General features: G+C 34.7%; 1 protein-coding gene across 1 annotated transcript in view; it reads left to right on the forward strand.

Annotated features, from left to right (window-relative positions):
- The window catches only part of KIAA0825 (KIAA0825 ortholog), a 199,466-nt gene that overhangs the window by 40,128 nt on the left and 140,442 nt on the right, over positions 1 to 18,896 (forward strand). Inside the window, exons 5-11 of the mRNA XM_041489460.1 lie at positions 2,163 to 2,257; positions 3,969 to 4,196; positions 5,193 to 5,458; positions 6,694 to 6,844; positions 9,914 to 10,104; positions 12,370 to 12,552; positions 18,763 to 18,873. Coding sequence (XP_041345394.1) covers positions 2,163 to 2,257; positions 3,969 to 4,196; positions 5,193 to 5,458; positions 6,694 to 6,844; positions 9,914 to 10,104; positions 12,370 to 12,552; positions 18,763 to 18,873 — 1,225 coding nt within the window. The remainder of the gene's footprint in view (positions 1 to 2,162; positions 2,258 to 3,968; positions 4,197 to 5,192; positions 5,459 to 6,693; positions 6,845 to 9,913; positions 10,105 to 12,369; positions 12,553 to 18,762; positions 18,874 to 18,896) is intronic.

Raw genomic sequence — 18,896 nt, forward strand, 5'->3', positions numbered from 1 at the left:
GTACTTCTGGACCCCCAGCTCCTTTCATGCAAAGCTTCTCACCAGCTGGGAGAACATCAACATAGAGTGATGCCTGGGTTTGTTCTTCCCCAGATGCATGATTTTGCTTCTTGGAATTTCTGAGGTTCTAGTGTGCCGATTTCTCCAGCCTGTTGAGGTCCCTCTGGATTGGCACCATGACTGTCTGCTGCCCTGTTTGGTGTCAGCTGCAGACTTGCTGACGGTACACTGTACCCCATCATCCAGATCATTAATGAAGATGTTAAACAGGATTGGACCTAGTATTGACCTCTGAGGTAGATTGCTAATTACTGGCCTTAGACTTTGTACCACAGATCACTGCATTTGGGGCTTGGCTATTCTGCCACTTGTCAACTCACCTTACTGACTGCTTGTCGAGTCTACACATCTTGTCTATATCTTGTCCTCTAACGAGATCTTAACGAGACAATGCTATGGGCTTTATTGAAGTCCATGCAGAAAACATCCAATACTGTCCCCTCATCTACCAGGCCAATCATTTTGTCATAGAACTTTATCATGCTTTGGCCAAGCATGGCTTCCTGTTACTGAAGCCATGCTGAGTGCTCCTGATGAATTCTTTGTAGGCACCTGGAAATGCCTCTGTTACCTTCCTTGGGGCAGGAGTGAGGTTGACAAGACTCTGCTTCCTTGAGTCCTCTCCTCCTTGCCCTTTTTGAAAATAGGAGTGACATTTGCTTTCTTCTTGCCTTTGGACTCTTCTCCCAGTTGCCATGATTGATCAAAAATTATTGAGTGGCCTTGCATTGACATCTGCCAGCTCCCTCCCCACTGGCAGGTGCATCCCATGAAAGCCCAAGGATTTCAGTATGTTGAGTTTGCTTAGTTATTCTCAGACCTGATCCTCTTCCATCTAGATTACGTCTTCCTTGCTCCTGGTCTCTGGTGCCTGGGATTCCTGAAGGTTGGTCTTGACAGTAAATACTGAGTTTAAGAAGACATTAATTATCTCAACGTTTTCCATATCTATGTTACCAGGTCCCCCATCTTGCTGAGCAATGGGCTCATGTTTTTTCTAGTCTTCCATTTATCACTTGTGTACTTACAGAAGCCCTTCTTGTTGTCTTTGACATCCCTGGCCAAATTAGATGCATTTGAGTTTTAGCTTCCTTAACTTTTTCCATGCTCAGAAGTTATTTTTGTGTCCCTCTGAGGTTACTCATCCATACTTCTGTATGCTTCGTTTTGTGTTTGAGTTTGGCTAGGATCTTCTAGTTCATGCATGCAGGCCTTCTGCCATTTTTTTTTTCAGCTCTCTTGAGATTAGCAGAGGTGATACTTGAATATTAGTCAAATTTCTTGTGTCCCATTACCTAGGGCCTTATCCTGTGGGACTCTTCCAAGCAGATATTTGAAGAGGCAAAATCTGCTCTTCTGAAGCCTGGGGCTGTGATCTTGCTTTTTACCCTCCTTTGTGCTCTCAGGATCTGGAACTCCACTATCTCATGCTTGTATCACAGGGAAAGGAATCATCAGTACATTTCAGGAACTCAGATTTCTTGAATCACTGATAAAAGTGATATCAACCCCATATACTGGTTTGTCCTTGACAAAACTGGGGCCGTATCCTATTGCTCTAAGATTTATGAGTGAGCTTTGTACCAGCCTTTCTTAATGAGCTTCTCTTGTTCTTTACGTTTTTAAAAGCCATCATTTTGCTTATAATATATGTACTAACTAACTGTATTTTTATTCATACTGTATTGGTGTTTCCAAATAAGTAAAGGCTGTAAAAGATATATTAGTGTTCAATTGATATAATTCTTTGAACAAAGAGGAGAAATTATTTTCTATACAGCTGATCAAGTGTTATGCATTCTCCTTAAGAAGAGATGACTTCACAATCAGTATAAAAATGCATTGATGACAAAAGAAACCGTATTTTACACATTATATGTGCATTTGTATAAAATACAAGTACCACTAGATGTTGATTTCATCATGTTATATAAAAGAAACTGTATATAACTTGAATTTGACTTTATTATAACATTAGTATTCCCCTACATCTTCTTGAGGGTTTTTTTATGCTTCATATTGGTATATAAGAAGGTGTTGAAGACTGCTGAGTTTTCTGCAGAATTAATCTAAACTTTGATCTCTTTTGTCATACTGTGCAGGAGTTCTGAAGAGAGCTAGTGGGGAGCTTTTAATAGGAGAAACTAGAGCAAATGAAACCAGCGTGCTTCCTGAACAGTTACTTCAGGTAGAAAAGGTGAGTATGAAAGGAGTCTTACACTTTGTATGGGGTTTTCTTTTGTGTGTGTCTCCTGTGTAGGCTTTCAGCATGTTCATTATAAACACCTATTGCCACAGTTTCATTACTTCAGCTTCTGTGATTACTTCTATGTGCGAAGTTTCCGTTTAGATGGAATAAAATTTTATGGCATTCAAAGAAGTGGTTGGTATGTAGTAGTTATTAAGAGAAAAAACATAATTATAAGATACCTCATAACAAAATGAAAAAAAAATTACTTAAGTATGATAGCTTTCTTAGTATTATACATATAATCTCAAAGAACTTTGAAGAAGATTTATGAAGTTCTTAGAATTTCATCATAATGGTTCTTCCTAGACATATAGGTACTCATACAATGTCTAGTTTCTCTGATGCCAAAAGCTACTGTATAATAAACACTGTGTTTTATAGAATGTTCATGCAAGATTGTTTTTATCTGGCTCCCATTTACTACAAAACACATTTTTATTGTTGATTTTGTGGCACATAAATGCTCCAACTGTCTCATACTTTATAGTAGTGGAATTTAATTTCTTAATGGCTTGATTTTAATGCTGAATTTTTTAAAAAATGTACTTTGGATTGATGTGTGAAACTAATATGTATTACAAAGAAGAATATTTTAGGTAGATTGGGATGTACTTGATCCCCATAAAAAAAAAAAAAAAACAAAGAGGAAGTGCAAAAGTGTGTGTCCATGGGGGCTGTCCCTGTACATAGAAGAGCTGGTTGTTGCTAGTGGGGAAAGGGAAAGGAAGGAGGATACAACTTTTAAATTGAAGTAAACTGGAAGGGCTTCACTTTGTAGCTCTTCATTCTCTTCCAATTTAGTAATATAGCTGAATGAATAGTTAGAAATCTGTCTTTTCTATTCTCCTACTGTGCCCTTATGGTGGAGATATTTACTGAACATTATCTCATGTCATTAAAATATATCTCTTACAGTGGTGCAATTCTCAAATGGCCACTTCTGGAAAGGTTTAAGTCTGATATAAGTCATAAGAGCAATGCAAAGTCAGATAAGTCGAAAAGTAATGATGTGTTACTGGGCCTAGTTCGGGCAACTATTACACTTCAGATTACTTCAGTAGTCTCTGTTTAAAGAGGGCAAGGAAATTATGTAAGACACAGTAAAAGCCAGCATTGGCCTAAAACTACAAATCTCTATTTAAACATTTAAATCTTTTTTAAATCCATTTCTAGAGGAGTGAAGTACAGTGTGCCTGTGTTGAAACCAGCTTCTCTTAAGGGTTTCCCATTGAGATTCATGGTTAGTAACTTCCCATTGTTAACTTGCAGTGAAAATTACTATAGGGTATACATTGCTAGATTACTTGTTATACTGTTGAAAATACCTATGAATTCTTTGACTTTTTAAAGTAGAGTCTGTTAAAGATTACAAATTAAGTAAAGATGAAGCATGTTTTTATAAAAGCTGTCTTGTTTAAACAGGAATTCTTTTTTCTGAAAAATTTGACTACATGTTTAGTGTTACTATGCATTTTGTTGAGTGTAAATACTGCTTTTAGTATTATTTCAACACTAGTGGACTATATTTTAAATTCTTTAAATAATTTCAAAATGTGATGGTGTCCTGTAATTTAATTATGGATGTGCATTTAATTTTCAGACTATATTAAAACTCAATAATGGCTTTGGATTGATTTAATTTGAATATGTGTTTCAGCCTATTTTACTGCATTTTGGCTGGAGAAATGCATTTAAAGACCTGTCTTCTTCTGTGGCTCACTGTATAACAATAGCAATTGAGGATTTTTCATCTAAAATTCTTCAACATGAGCAGAAAGAAGAGTTTTCAGCTGCAGGCTGTGCAATGAGTCTTGTAAACAACCAGCAAATGAGGGAGTCCTGCAGAGCAGTCCAACAGGAAGAGCAACCAAAACGAATTGCTAAGGCAGGTATCAAAAGATCTTAAGTTTGAAGAGAGGCAGAATGCCAAGGCTGTTTGCCATCTACACTTTGAAGTACTTACAGTACTATTAATATTCTATATCTTATATAAATGGAATTAAGAAGAAAGTGAGAGGCATTACAATGTGAAGCTGAACAGAGCTTTATAGAATAGCCCATAGTTTGTACTTGAAAGAATTACCTTTTAAACTTCGCTGGCATTTTTTTTTTCAGCCAAAAAGTTCTAAAGCATTCTGATTAGTATCTGCTCTGTTACCAAGTGGTTAGATGGGAAAATGTCAAAAGCTTTGAAATACAGCTATAGAGGGATTTCCTGTATTCATATCATTAGACATGCCATTCAACTAATTGGCATAACCAGTAATAAGGCAAATTTTGAGTTATTTGATTTGGCTGAAAGGTCGTTTATTATTTAAATTCCTTTTCTAAGGAAAGGTATGTTTGAAAGACTTTTTCTAGTAAGATCTGCAGCTATGCTAGCAGATTTGGAAGGCTGTTAATGAATACTTGCTTGAAATAACACATGAGCATTGGGGAGATAATTTTAGGGAGATTAATGTATGACTTTATGAAGAGATGACATGTTTGTTTCCAAATCCAGTGTTAAGAAATGTGTTTGTGTATTTTTCAAAATTCATTAGTTTAGAAAATTAACATTATTTACAAGGAATTAGCCTTGTGCTTTGAATGAATGTTTAGTGACATCAAAACCAAATGAATATATTACTAGCATAAGATGGTTTTAATTTTTCCCCTAGTATAGAATATGCAGCTTTAACCCAGGAAGGAATGAAAGAATATTTCATTTACTTTAAAAAAAGTTACTCCTCTGTTTAAGAGATTAAAATGTTTGTAAAGCTGACTCAATATATTTGTGTTTCATGCCAATTTCATTATTCAATAATCTGACCCTAGTGTGTATAAATTAAGCAGTGCTGTCGGAATACAAATAACTTGGTGCCACATTTATTTCTCTCAGTTTTGTTCTGACATCGTGGAAGAACTCGACACATTGCTTCCATTGGCTCTGGCCTGCAGAGATGATTCTCTTCAGGAAATTAGAGCAAACTTTGTAGAGGCCTGCAGCAAAGTGGCAACGGCTGTTCTGGCAAGACTAGAGGAGAAAAGCAAAGACGTTCCTGTGAAGGCTCCCCTGCAAGACTTGTATGCTTCCCTTTCCACGGCGATATATGTCTTTCAGCATTTTACAATGTATAGCAATTTGATGAGAGAAACAAGCAAAAGGTATGTTCTTTTTACTTAAAATGTTTAATTCAAAAGTAAATAATACGAGACTTCATTCCATTTTGGCAATACAGTGTGGTAGTAGTTTTCCAAATTGCATCATATTTTTTAGCACATGCAGTATGTGTACTGTTTTAGGGAAATACCTGAATCAACCTGATAATCCACAGCAGCCATTGCAAAACAAATTATTTATGTGTAGGATCTGCATTTGATTTGCATTTTTTTTTTAAATTATTAAATTTGAGAAAATAGGATTGTCCAGGGAACTGAATGTACTCTGCTGTCATATAAATAAAGTGCTAGGGCCTTGATTTCCTTTTCTGACCTTTGCTATGCCTAATTTTCATAAGATCTGATTCGGGACATGGCAATTGTAGAGGACAATATAAAAATACATTTCTGTTCTTTTTCCTAACACCATGTGTATACAGACATGTAAAGAAATACATACAATAAAATGCATACAATACATTTTAGTTTTAGAATTTAGTTTATTATTACTTGCAGAGTAAAAATTAAAGCAGACATGAAGTAGGAGTGTAAAGTCAAAGGCAGTGTTTGACCTGGGAGGAAATACAACTGCACTTGCTTTGAGGAGATTTTGTCTTAAGGTGCTAGGAGTCTATTGGTCCACGTGTTTCCGGCCATGTGCAATTTAAAAGTAGAAACAGTGGTTTTGGAGACGAACCCTGAAGTAGCACAATTTCTAAGAAATATGTGATTTCTAAGTGGTTATATGCACTGTTGAGCTGATTTCCCTCTGATGTTTTACTGTCTCCTGCATGAAGTGTATCTCTGTCTGGCCTAAAATACTTCTCAATAATTCTGCTTAGATGTATTATCTAAGAGTTTTAGTACATACCCACCAAAAGCAATCTCTGTCCTCTGTGCTTATGTATTTTTTGTCATACTCAGTGCTAATGTAATAATTGCTGATGCAAGAATACTGCAATTAAAAACTCCAAATAAGTGAATGTCGAATGTACCTATCTCAGAAAATAGGATGAAGTAATTTATTTCTCAGTGATTGGTTAAATGAGAATTTATAGACAAGCAGACATATTTTGAGAACTTTTGAGACAAAAAGTTGCAAAACTGAATGCTAGGTTCAGGACCAAGAGGAAATGAATGATTGATACCTACTAATAAATACTATTTACAGTCCTAGGAATTGTTACCTCCTAATGCTCAGCCTTTCGTTCATTGTGTTTTTAATGATTCTCTCTGAACAGACCCCTGTTCCTAGTGCCTATCCAAAAATGTCAAGAATTCATCAACATTCTCCAGTGTCAAGTTACGAACTACTGCATCAGAGTTTGTGCTACAAGCATTTTACAGGATGCTGAGAGCCACTGCTGGGATGACTACAAAGCTTTTTATGAGGTGTGAGGTTAAGTTTACTATGGCTCCCTTTTACAAAATGTGTTTTAGTGTTTGCCAGCTCACTGACTAATCAGAAGCATGAGATCAGCATTGTTTTTACATAAGGATTATTGGAATGTACTATTTTGAAATACCTGTTATTGCAGGCAAGTGTCTATTTAGAGATGATGTAGGAAAACATAGTCATTTAAAGATGAGATAGATTGTTACCGTGGCATGTTTATGTCATTTACTTTGTAAAATATTTATTGTGTGTCAAGGCATTTATATAGAACTCAGTAAAGAGCACACAATCACCTTAATCTCTAAGAACTTTACACTTCTTTTAGAAAGTGTGACATATGAAGATCTTTTCCTGGGAAATTTTTCATCTGATTTTTTTACTTTTATTTTCAATTGGTTCCCTTTTTACTTTTTGTGAGTAAAGGGTGAAACAGAAAGGTGGTCAATATAGTTACGTAAAACATTTAGCAAAGGTGGTCAATATAGTTACGTAAAGCATTTAGCAATGTATTTCTGAAATAACCAGTGCCATTTCACCTGCATCTTAAAGTCATGAGTCTGATCTATAACTATAATCCTAATAATTCTATGAAAAAAAAAAAAATTAAGATAATTATTTCATTTATTGGATTTTTTGCCTTCATCCTAGTTAAATACAAACATAGGTTGACATACACTGTTTGAAATTATTTTCACTTAATTGCAGGGTGAAGTATTATATGGGTTTTTAATCAATAATAACTGAGATCTCTTGGAAACAAAGTTTTGTTCTTCCTTGTATAATTTTCTGTGTGAGATAATTAGTGTGTTCAGTTAAGCATTGTCTAAAATTCTTACATGACAGAAAATTTCATCTGTTACATGTAATCTACAGATGCCCTATAAGAAGCTTCTCAGTCAGTGACAAATTCTGTGCATACAGACCATAAAGTAATTTATCAAAATGTCCATCCCTCAAAGACAAGTAAATAAACATTTCAATTTTGTTTGAATGATAGAATATAAGGTAAGATAGGCAGTAGGTTTTGGCAACTGCTGAATCATGATATGATCTTCATTGTCTATGGTGCCTGTGGTGCTGCATCCTGTTTACTGGTGATCCAGTAACTTCACCATGGAGAAACAGTTGTCTGACTGAAAGCATATGGAGTAGCTAAACAGTTTTATCATTACTGAACAGAACTGATGTGTGTAGGAAGGAATGAGGAAAACTGGTGTCTCAGTTCTGTGTGTTTACAGGATTTGAGGTGAAAAGTATGTAATTTTACATCATCACTTCTCTTTTTACTGGACCATGGGAGATGGCCCAAGGGTGGACTGTGATCTGCTCCAAGTTCCTTCAGGAGGCATGGTGCAGAGCAGATGTTACTTCAGTTGATCTCTTGTAGGCATCCTAAATGGAAAAGATTGGATTAAGATCTATTGCTTGTTACAGAGGCAATTCCCTGCTGAAACTTCCAGCAGTGAGAGGTGGCTCCTTTCAACATATGAGCTCAGCAGGAGGAGTGAGCCACTGGGCCAGCTCTTCAGATTATGTTTTTGAATGAAGCTCTTAGTGTAGCCAACATCTGCTGTAGCTGTGGGAACTTATATTTTCTAACAGTCAAAGAATAAAGAATTGTCTGTTCAGAGATAATACTGAGTGCCTTATGTAATAAAACACAGCCGCTTGTTTCCTCCTATATAGACTAAATAAAAGCTCACATCTCTTTTTATTATCAGAAGCCTGCAAAATTAGCAGATGTTTATCAGTGAAATTGTCCAGAAATGGCAACAAATAGAAACACAGGTCAGAAAAGGGGAGTGAATCTCGTTTAAATCTCCAGTGATATTGTTGCTTCTGCAGTGGAGGTACAATACAAAAAAAGGGGAAAAGAGCTATTAATTAAATAAACCAAAGCAGAGAAAGTGAAACAATTTGTGTTTATAATGACAAAGTTAAAAAGTAAAACTTGTCAATAAGCTTGTTTATTTTGTTCTTTGTCATAATTTTTGCCCCTTTTTAATATAAAATGCACTTCAAGTATTGTGTCAGAGGAAAACCGAATAGTGACATCTTCCAATAATCTGCTAATGTTCATGCTAATATATTTTAAAAGAAGCCAGATTATTTTTTATTTTACTGTTAAAGAATGCCTACTAAATTCTAAAAACCTTTTAAAAATTGTGGGGTTATTTTGTATTTCTAATTATGCTAAAATATCAACAAATGCTTAAAATATTTTCAGTTCCTTTGGGATCTTCAGTAGGAACTGAAGATTGAAGTCTCTGTTCTCAAAAACCTTCATGATAATGCTATTTGCTGAATAGGTATTAGTTGAAATATTTAAATGTGAAACGTATTTCCTGGGTACTTTTTAGAATTATTATGGAGTAACTGCTGTGATTCTGACTCCTGTATATTTATTTCTCTGTCTTAATGGGATAGATCTGTTTAGACAATGAAATATTAATGCCAATGATGTTTCCTTGCCAGAAAATGCTTGTTTTCAATACATCCAAATTACAAGAGGAAAAAATATCTTAGTAAAACAATCTGTATATCTCATATTGTCAGTTTAATAGTTCAGTTGTTCCTATCACTTCTCTTCTCTTCTCTTCTTGCATATGTGTATAACCAAGGTTTTGTAGTTGTGGTTATGCATAGCATTTCTGCATCTGGGTAAATACACATGCTTAAGTAATTTAAATCATTATTTTCTTTGCAGACAATGAAACTGCTATATTAACTTTATCTGACTGTTCTGCTGTGGACAGAATACTGTCTATGTTTTTAAACTAAACTTACAACACTATGGGTTTTGAGAATAGGTTAATTGAGGATATAAGGGTTCAAATGCTGTGGTTTTATTTTGTGGCAGCACTGCAATTTTGTGATTGAAATGCAACACGTGTTTCCTTGCAAATAAAGATGTCTCACATCTTTTCAAGGACCATTTTTTGCCATCATATTCCTGGACCTCTTTAGTTATTTCCTTTCAGATTTAAATGATTAGACCTGTAGAAGTTAAACGGACATTTTGGAAATGTGTGTTTTTGTTATGTAATGTGTGGTGGTTTTGATAGGGGGAAAGATGCTCATTCTCTGTCCAGATGTGGCATTACTTCTGCTGTGCTCTTCATCATGATCTATGGACTATTCTACCTCCAAAGACAGCCCAGGAGATTCTTACAGATGTACTAGAGCGATCTTTGGATATTCTGTCCTCCAGATATTGTCAGGTGTGTCCCAGTTACAAAAGAACACCACAAATCAGGTAATGGTTGTATATTTAATACACCGTTTTGATGGATGAAAGAAGTAAATGTTAGCTTTCTTCTTTCACTGCTTTCGTTCAAATTTCCATGTTAATGAACACAGCAGAGGGGATAGACCAAATCTATGCATTTTGATATTTGTTTTAATAAAATTTATTTTCTATATTTAAGTATATTTAGTAGTTATATTGCAAACTGGGCAGAATGGAAGGGCTGTTTCAACTCTGTGAAACTGTTTCATAAACTGCTTGATTGGTTTGAAAGCCTCACAATGAAAGTTCATAGAGGATGCAACCGAAAATGTGGATAGAATTGACAATGTCAGGATTAGAAATCAAGCTGTTGATTCATTAAGAAAATTTAATGAGTTCCAGTAGAATTTGTGTTTTTATATAGCTTTTCAAGTGAAAGAGCTACAAGTTCACATCAAAACATTTGTCAGAATGATGCCAGTGAAGGAGAGAGGAGAAAGAGGCTATTCCTTTTTCTGTCATTTTAGAAAATAAGAAATTGGAAGTTTATCTTGTTGCAATTCTTATGTTTTGCCAGAGAGTACGGTCTTTTTGAGAAATACTAATGCAAGTGTCTTCAAGTGGAGGTTAACCCTACCTTTGTCTTTTTTATCCAATGTCTTGTTTTACTGAATAAACAGGTGTATTTCTCCTAACACAATCATGCAGAATTATAGATTGGGTGAGGTTGGAAGAGACCACAGTGGGTCATCTGGTCCAACCTCCCTGCTCAAGCAGAGTTATCCCCAGAGTACGTAGTGCAAGGCCAAGTCCAGACAGTCCTCTTAGATGTCTCTAGTGAGGGACAATCTCTGTTCCAGTGCTTGGTCACTCACACAGTAAGGAAATTCTTCCTCATATTCAGGTGGAACTTCCTGTGCACAATTTCTGACCATTGCTTTTAGTCCTGTTGCACAGCACCACCCAGAAGAGTTAAAGAGTTTGCAATTTTAGAGGGTTAGAGACACTTACCAAGTCTGTGCTCTGTGTGACCTAAGAGTTATTTGCTGTCATCTCAACTTGTATTATGAAAAGGAGTTTTGTCATGAAAGCTCAAGTAACTTGCACAAGATCACATTATTGAAATGGGTAGGAAAAAACCCAAAATTTTATTCTATGTAACCTATTTTTGCGCTCTGTTCCTGCAATAACTTACTGTAATCAGGCTGTTCTGTATCTTTTGGTACAGAGAGGTTTTCTGAAAACTTGCCTGGAAATTTTTTTGGGGAAAAAGTTCCCTGAAATATGAAAAATGCAATATTACTTAAGTGTCATATTAGTCAATTCTATATGAATTTACTTCAAACTACTGAAGAAGGAGCTTTTTATGTTGTCATTTTGTAGAAAAGTTGTATATTTTTTAGGGTGATTCTTGAATTTTTCACTAAGTGGATTGAACTGTCCAGTCATGAATAAATGAAAAAAAAAAACCCTCAATATAATTCAGTATATTTTTATGACAGAATGTTTACATGTTTTTTTAATATTGTTGTAGTTTGTGAGGGTATCTTTTCTCCCAATGGTTCTTCAAATGGTAGAGAACTGATGTATGATATGGACAAATGTCTTTTTGTGTGTGTTGTCTAGATTTTTCAAAATAACATGATCCTTAAAAATGCATATGATCACATGGCTTTTAGGTACTTAAGTATTTTTTAAAGTCCAGCCTCATACCTCCCATATTTTTTGTGTTCACGTGTTTCCTATGTATTGTATGTCAGCATAGTCCTGTGAGATTATATTGTTGTAGTTTGGGTTCTTGCTGTTGTTTAGGCCAATGACATGTGGCACTCTACCAACCAATATCAACTGGCAATAGATTACTGACTTACAAATGTTCCACGTTGTACAGCGTTGTATGGAGTTAGTTTTGCATATTGAAGATTAAGTTTCTTTGTTCATAATTTTTGCCCCATCAGGATTTGAAAATAGTATGTACATTTTAATTATAAAAAAACAAAATTTATGTTTATTTACTTGTAGTTTAGAAAGTAAATTGTTCATGCCTTTGAGAAAGGACATTTCCAATTTTTTAAGTCTTCTTCTAGTTTCAGTAGCAACTTCTCTGTGAAAGAGTAGATTTTTACAGAGTAGTGGGTGGAGACTGAAGACAGACATCACTGAAGAGGAAATTTAAAGTCCATGCTATGATTTTGGTGTTTTATCCTGTCAGAGAAAATGTCTGTTTAATTGGAATTTACCATCGTCAGGAAGTCTTAAGTAATGTTATTCTTGGGCTTTTTTTGCCTACAGAATTGATATTGGAGCAATTTTGATGTCCACTGAAGATATTCTCTGGTCAATTTGTAGTTCTGTGCAGGAGTTTCTGAATCCACACAAAGACAGAGATCTCAAGATCTATAAAATACATAGCCACTGCAATAGTCTGATCTCTGTGCTGGCTATTTTAACTTCACCATTGAAGACTTTGTATGAGTGAGTATGAAATAAACATTTAATTTGAGATAATGTTGGTTTCTTGAGCTTACATGGATAGATCTACAAAGGTGAATTTTTGTGTTGAAATCAAATGTAATGCATAGTATTGGCACATCTTAATAGTCTTTGACAATTTCTCCGTTTGATCCCATACTTATTTTTGTGATCATGCCTAAAGCCCGATTATATCTGCTGAGATTTTATTAGCTTTGGATCAAAATCCGGTGCTGTACATTTTTTCTATTAATAACGTAGACCATAGTGAATGTCTGGGTTTATTTGTTGTGACAAAATCAGTAGAATTTCATTAATTATTACTGCTCCAAATTTGCAATTTATTTTTCCAGTTAGGACATATTTCTTTTTAAATATGGTTTTATTGATCTGAAAACATTTACTAGTATGGAACCAAATGCTTTGGCAAGGTTTTCAGGGACTTAGTCATTCATCAGTTGAAAAGAAATCATCTCACTAGTTCAGATTTATCTGTTTCAGGCTTCCAGCTAAATTAGAATGTTCTGTTGTCATCTGATAATCTTTCTAGATGTATTGGAATGTAAAGCTAGTTTACTAAAATGATCATCTGGTTACACGACCAGTATGCTGCAACAAATGTAGTTAAAAATATAATATAGAATGCCCATGTTTATAAAATCATGTCTTCATAACTGTAAAAATTGGACATGTAACTTGCACTGAAATTGGGTCTGAGTCTTTTGTTGATAAAATTCATCTGTGATTTTGGTGTATGAGACAATACAAAGTGAGATCACAGATTTAAAAAAGAGGAACAACAAAACCAAAACCCCAAACTGATGAAGCCACATCCTATTCAACTGTCTTTAGCTTCACTACTCAAAATAAGAAAATTAGAAGAGGTACTAGGGTGGAGACCTCCTGCATATAAGCTTCTTTATATAAATTTTTTTGTCACATATGGGCTCATTTTAATATTTGTGGGCTCTAAAGAACATGCAAAAGCAGATTGTAATTGGTTGTTTGATCTTAATATAACACAGGCTTATGAATAGATAGCAATTTATAGGGTGGCTCAGAAACAGATTAGGTAGTCCTGCTATGGCAGTAGAAATGGAGACAGGAAAGGACACTGCAGTAGCTGTAACTGCTTCTACTGTCAGTTTTGACAGCTCATCTTTCTTTTATGAAAGCCCTTAAAATGATAGACCAAAGTAAATATGCAGTATAATTTGTTCCTTTAAGCAACTCTAGTTTCCTCCACTGATCAATGTTGTTTACATATTTATGTATACATAGCATGACAAAAAATGTGTGCTTGTTGGAGAAATCTGGAGTTTCAGAACAAAGTGCCAATGAAAAGCTTGGTTTTTATTTTATGTAAAATTCTGCAGGTTAACAACCTGGTCATATAGCTTTCAGAGTTAGTGATGTAAATTTGAATCCCTGAATTTGCTTACCTGGAGATCAAAACCTTGACATGTGCTGAATGTAACAACTGATTTAATTTACTACAAAGTAGTAAAGTACTGTGCAAATCACCACCAAAATATGGCAGCTTTGTTTAAAGAGAATACAAAAACATTGTCTTATTTTCTTATATAGTTACAAAAAATATGCTAACACTGAACACTATATTTCCATATAGATGATGCATGTTTAACAGTAAGTAAAATCGGATTTTTTTAATGAACTTCTATTCAGAACCTGTGTTTTCACAATGTGAGGCCCCATTATCGAAACAATTTTTTTATATTGTATATTTAATTGCAGCTGATATTTGTCAGATAACTAACCCAGTGTCCGGAGTACAAAGAAGAAAGTGGTTTAGCCGATCAGCTTCTTAAATGACTATATTCAATTGGAAGCAGCTTGATATAGTGAATTTTAGGTAAATTACTGGGGTATGCATAGTTCATTACATTAAGAATCTATCAATAATAAATTCAAAAGTTACGCCTGATTTTAAAGGAATAATAATCTTTCATCAATTCTCTCTGCAATTCACTTGTGTAATCACAATTTCCATCTGTTGTCTTGGCCCTATATCTTTCATATCTTTGGTAAAGTTAACTGGAAGTGAAACCTTTTCTTTTAAACCTATCATTCTGTCTTTTTGTACTGGAAGTTTTCATTAAGTGAGTAGAAGTCAATTATCTTTAGACTTTTCAGGAAAATTCTGTGTAATCAGCAAAATGGCAATGATGAAACATTGTTTTCCATGAGTTGTGTAATAATATGACTGGCTCATTTCCAACTTACTAGAGAGGCTATATCCTCTATTGTTTAAGGGAACTAAAATTATTTAAATTTCTTAATTATTTTGTGGAAGTTGAACAAGACTGTAATGATAGTGAAAAATCAGTAATATCCTTAACTTCAGATAAGGTGATTTGTTTTCTCATAACCAATTTTGTGATCTAGACTTTCTTTTCTGTATGAGAAGGTTACTTAGATCTGGTCCAAAATTCACCTATGAATCTTGGGTCATAGGGTTTGATATTGTTTTTCTATGCTTCAGTTTTCTCCATCATTCTGTGGCTTTCCTGAAGTATCTTTAGCATAATGGAAATGTTGGTTGTAAAGGACTTCTGGAGGTTGTCTAATATAGCCTCCTCCTCAAAGCCAAACAATCACCTACAGCAGTCAAACATGTCTGTGTTTGACTGACTCAGCTGACACATGGCAACCTCCAGGAACTGAAGTTTTACAACTTTTGTGAAGCCTGCTCTGCAGCTGTGATACCATAGTGCAAAATATTGCCTCGTATCTAGTGTGAGCCCTCAAAGCTGCTGGCTATAATTTGCTGTCACATCAGCCCCACTGAGAATAGTTGGTCAGTGTTGTCTTCGTAATTATGAATTGTCTTTGGGTGGTTGTAGGCTGCCTTTACATAAATTGACAGTTTAGCTGCCTCTTCACCAGAGTAAAGGATTCTAGAGCCGTCAAACATTTTTTACAGATTATTCAGTTTAGTCTTCTCTGGTTTCCTCACATTCTCCTTGAACTGTACGCCAAACAGCTGGACAACATTCTAGGTGAGGCTTAAACCGTTGACAAGGAGATTAAGTAAATTATCTTTGTTTTAGTTGCTGTGTTCCTTCCAATACAGCCCAGTGTGCAGTTTGCTTTTTTTCTGGATGGTAATGCACTGTTGCCTTGTCTTCAACACCCTGCTGCCCATAAACCCCAGGTTTGTGGTTCGATAGGGTGGCACTCAGACAAGTCAGTTTCCAACCTAGGTTGTTGTAATTCTAAAGTAAACAGTTGCTTTTTACCTCAGTCAATTTTGTGAATTTCTGTTGGCCCAGTCGTCCATGAGTAGGCACTTGGCTGTTTGTTGTGTCTGCTTCCTCCAGTTTAGTGTCACCTGAAAATCTGCTAAGCAACTGTTCTCTGTCGGCTTGTGTCCATGTTGTTGAGAACCTGTTGAACAAGGAGTCTCTAGAACATGCTCCTCAAATCTACTGAGTGTTGCTATTTCCTTGCTGCTTACTCAAACCTCTGAAATAAGAGGATTTTCATAATTCTGAATTTCCAGTCATCATTGTCTTACTTGCTGACAAGGTTGTTGTCAGTTACTCAGTTCTGGTAGCTGGGGTTTCATGTAGTAGATCGCACAGTTTCAGTGCTGCCTGTGAATGAATACACGTGAGAGTCCAACGCCATTCTTTACTCATAACTTTGTAGAGGAGTAAATTACCTGGGCCTCAAAGTAGAGACTGTCTTCTGCCTCAGGTTCAGGATCACTCAGTTTGGAGCAGATCTATTCTTGTGCCTGTTCTGATATTCTTTAGTCTTTTGTACTGATTAGGGGATGATAGTCTGTAAAGGAAGAATATAAAGAGTAAGGTGGATGCACCTTTTTGTGATCTCATAGTATGAATTGTTATATCTTATTTTCTCAACAAGAAGTCAGGTAAATTATTTAAATGTTTAGAGAAGCATATAAAGAGTGTAGAAAAAGCGCAAAATTGCGCTCTGTTGTTTTAAATTTGATGTTCTTCAGTATTAAAGATTGAGAACATTTCTCTTTAATGTATGAGTTATAACTCATGAAGTTGCTTTTTAGTAATGTTTATTCCTTATACAGAGAGAAATCTTATAAACTACAAAGAAATGCTGTTAGGATGCATCTTGCTGGCATCTCATTTCTTCACACCTGCACTCAGGCTTACAGGATCAATTCTCACGTTGTAATACTCTACTGAAGAATAAAACCGCTATAACTTGAAATCTTGCTTTGGTATTAAATCAGCTATCCAGTGCTTTGGGATAGTAGGCAGCTGGTTTAGCATAATTTGAAGCAAAACCAAATGTCCTACTAACTATTATTATACTTCTGTCAGAAGAGTAGTTGAATTCAACAGTCTGGCACAGAGTTGGGCATTCCTGGCAAGAATCACCTAGCCAGCAGTGGACATTAAGAGATGCTGTCATGAGAATTACTGTATTATCATCAGACACTTGATTTTTTAATAGTATTTGAAGCTATTCTAATATTTAAACAATCTCTAAAACCCTCAGATTATCTCTATCTCACTTTAAAAATTTCTGTAGAGATTTCAGTATAAGCAAATAAATCAGAATCCAAAAATCTGCCCTATGCTTCTCCTTAGGATACAGCTAAGAAGTCATATTTAACAAGCTGCTTTAGTCCGGAATTCTGTCAAACAGTTCCTGCACAACCAATAGATAAGATGTGGTCCTCTTTTTTTTTAATTAGATTGTTAACCAAAATGTATTTATCACACTTTTGTGTAGGATGTTTGCTCTGCACTTTGCTGTATTCAGAAAAAAATATTTCAGTGGATGAGAGACAATAAGATTTGTTTTTTACTTTCATAATATTGAAATTACTGTCCTTAAAATTATTCTTTTCGAGTTTGTATTCTTCTTTTGGCTATATTAGAATCTGAGCTTTGATTTTAATCTTCAGGTTTTCATGAATTCACAAAGAGCACAAACTGACTGTGCTAATCCTTCTGCTCAGATTTTGCTTACTTAAGATCTGTATTAAATCTTTTCTTTTTTTTTTTTTTTTTTTTTTTTTTTTTTTGGTTAGTGAGAGTGGTTTCCAAATAAAACAGCCTATCTTTTGGAGAAGTTCAGAAGCTATACAGCTACCTTTCTTGTTGAAAAAGTATCATTCTCTCTCTTCTTTCATCTGAGTCTTATAGACATTTAGCTATACTTCTGAATTACTTCAGGTGAAAGATTTAAAAATTCACAGTCAAGTAAGATGAAAAGTAAGGTGCTTGTGAAGTGATAATTGTTTATACTATCTAATGGTATAAACATTTTAGTGGAGTATATATAATATACTCCACTAATGGAGGATGCATGTGACAGGTTGGAATTCCTCTCTGCTGGAATTGTAGAGAGAATAAAAAGAGAAGAGGCCACAAGGCATCCATTACTATCATACATTATTGAATCCTATTGGCTGCTAGAAAATTGTACAAATACTAATAATTTATTACTAAACAATAGTTAAAGGCAAATATCTAATTATAGAATCTTGTTCTTACACATATCTGTAATCCTATCATATAATTAATAAAATATTTTTACTATCTGTGGATTTTGCCTGTCATATCATTTGAGTAAGTGAAGTATTGCAAAAGTTACAACTAGTCACAATCTAGTTCTACTCTAGTCCTTTATCTTTGAAAACAACCAGTATTCCATTTCTCTCAAGCCAGTTAAAGTCCAAAGCTTCTGCTTCTGGTTCAAATTTTTGTCCCAAATAATCCAAAGTCTATATATGCTTGCATATCAGTCAATATAATTTCAAAAGATACTTTACGTGTCATTATGATAAAAGTGTTGAAAATACTGTGTATTCTTGTTATGACGGAAGAAAAGAGCTACAGAAATGAATGACTCAAGAAGAGAAATTCGCTTATTGAAAGCATTTTCAAACATTGTTTGAAAATGTATTATATAGGAATAAAAATATGAAGAAAACTTGAATAACAGTTATTAGATATAATTAGTTATTAGATATAATAACTATATTACTGAGTTTCAAAGAGTGAAAGTTAATAAAAATATAGAATTATATTTTTTACAGTACATAGAGTTGCACTTACGTGTTTGCATACATATATTAATAGTATTCATCATAAGGTATTTTCTGTCTTCTGTTCATATATACATACCTAATAGTAGTGATCCAAGGGGATTTTCAGTCTCCCATGTAATTTGGAAGTATTTGGTTTCTTCCAGGACATTTCTGGATAATTCTGATGAACATCTTCCTCAAGATTTTTCAGAAGTCTCTTATCAGCCATTGCGCTGGTTATTTTGCATACCGTCATCCTGTTTTTTCTTTGTAAAGTGAGTATCAAAAGTTGATTGTT

This window comes from Pyrgilauda ruficollis, unplaced genomic scaffold, assembly GCF_017590135.1.
Source record: "Pyrgilauda ruficollis isolate IOZ18807 unplaced genomic scaffold, ASM1759013v1 scaffold94, whole genome shotgun sequence".
NCBI lineage: Eukaryota > Metazoa > Chordata > Aves > Passeriformes > Passeridae > Pyrgilauda > Pyrgilauda ruficollis.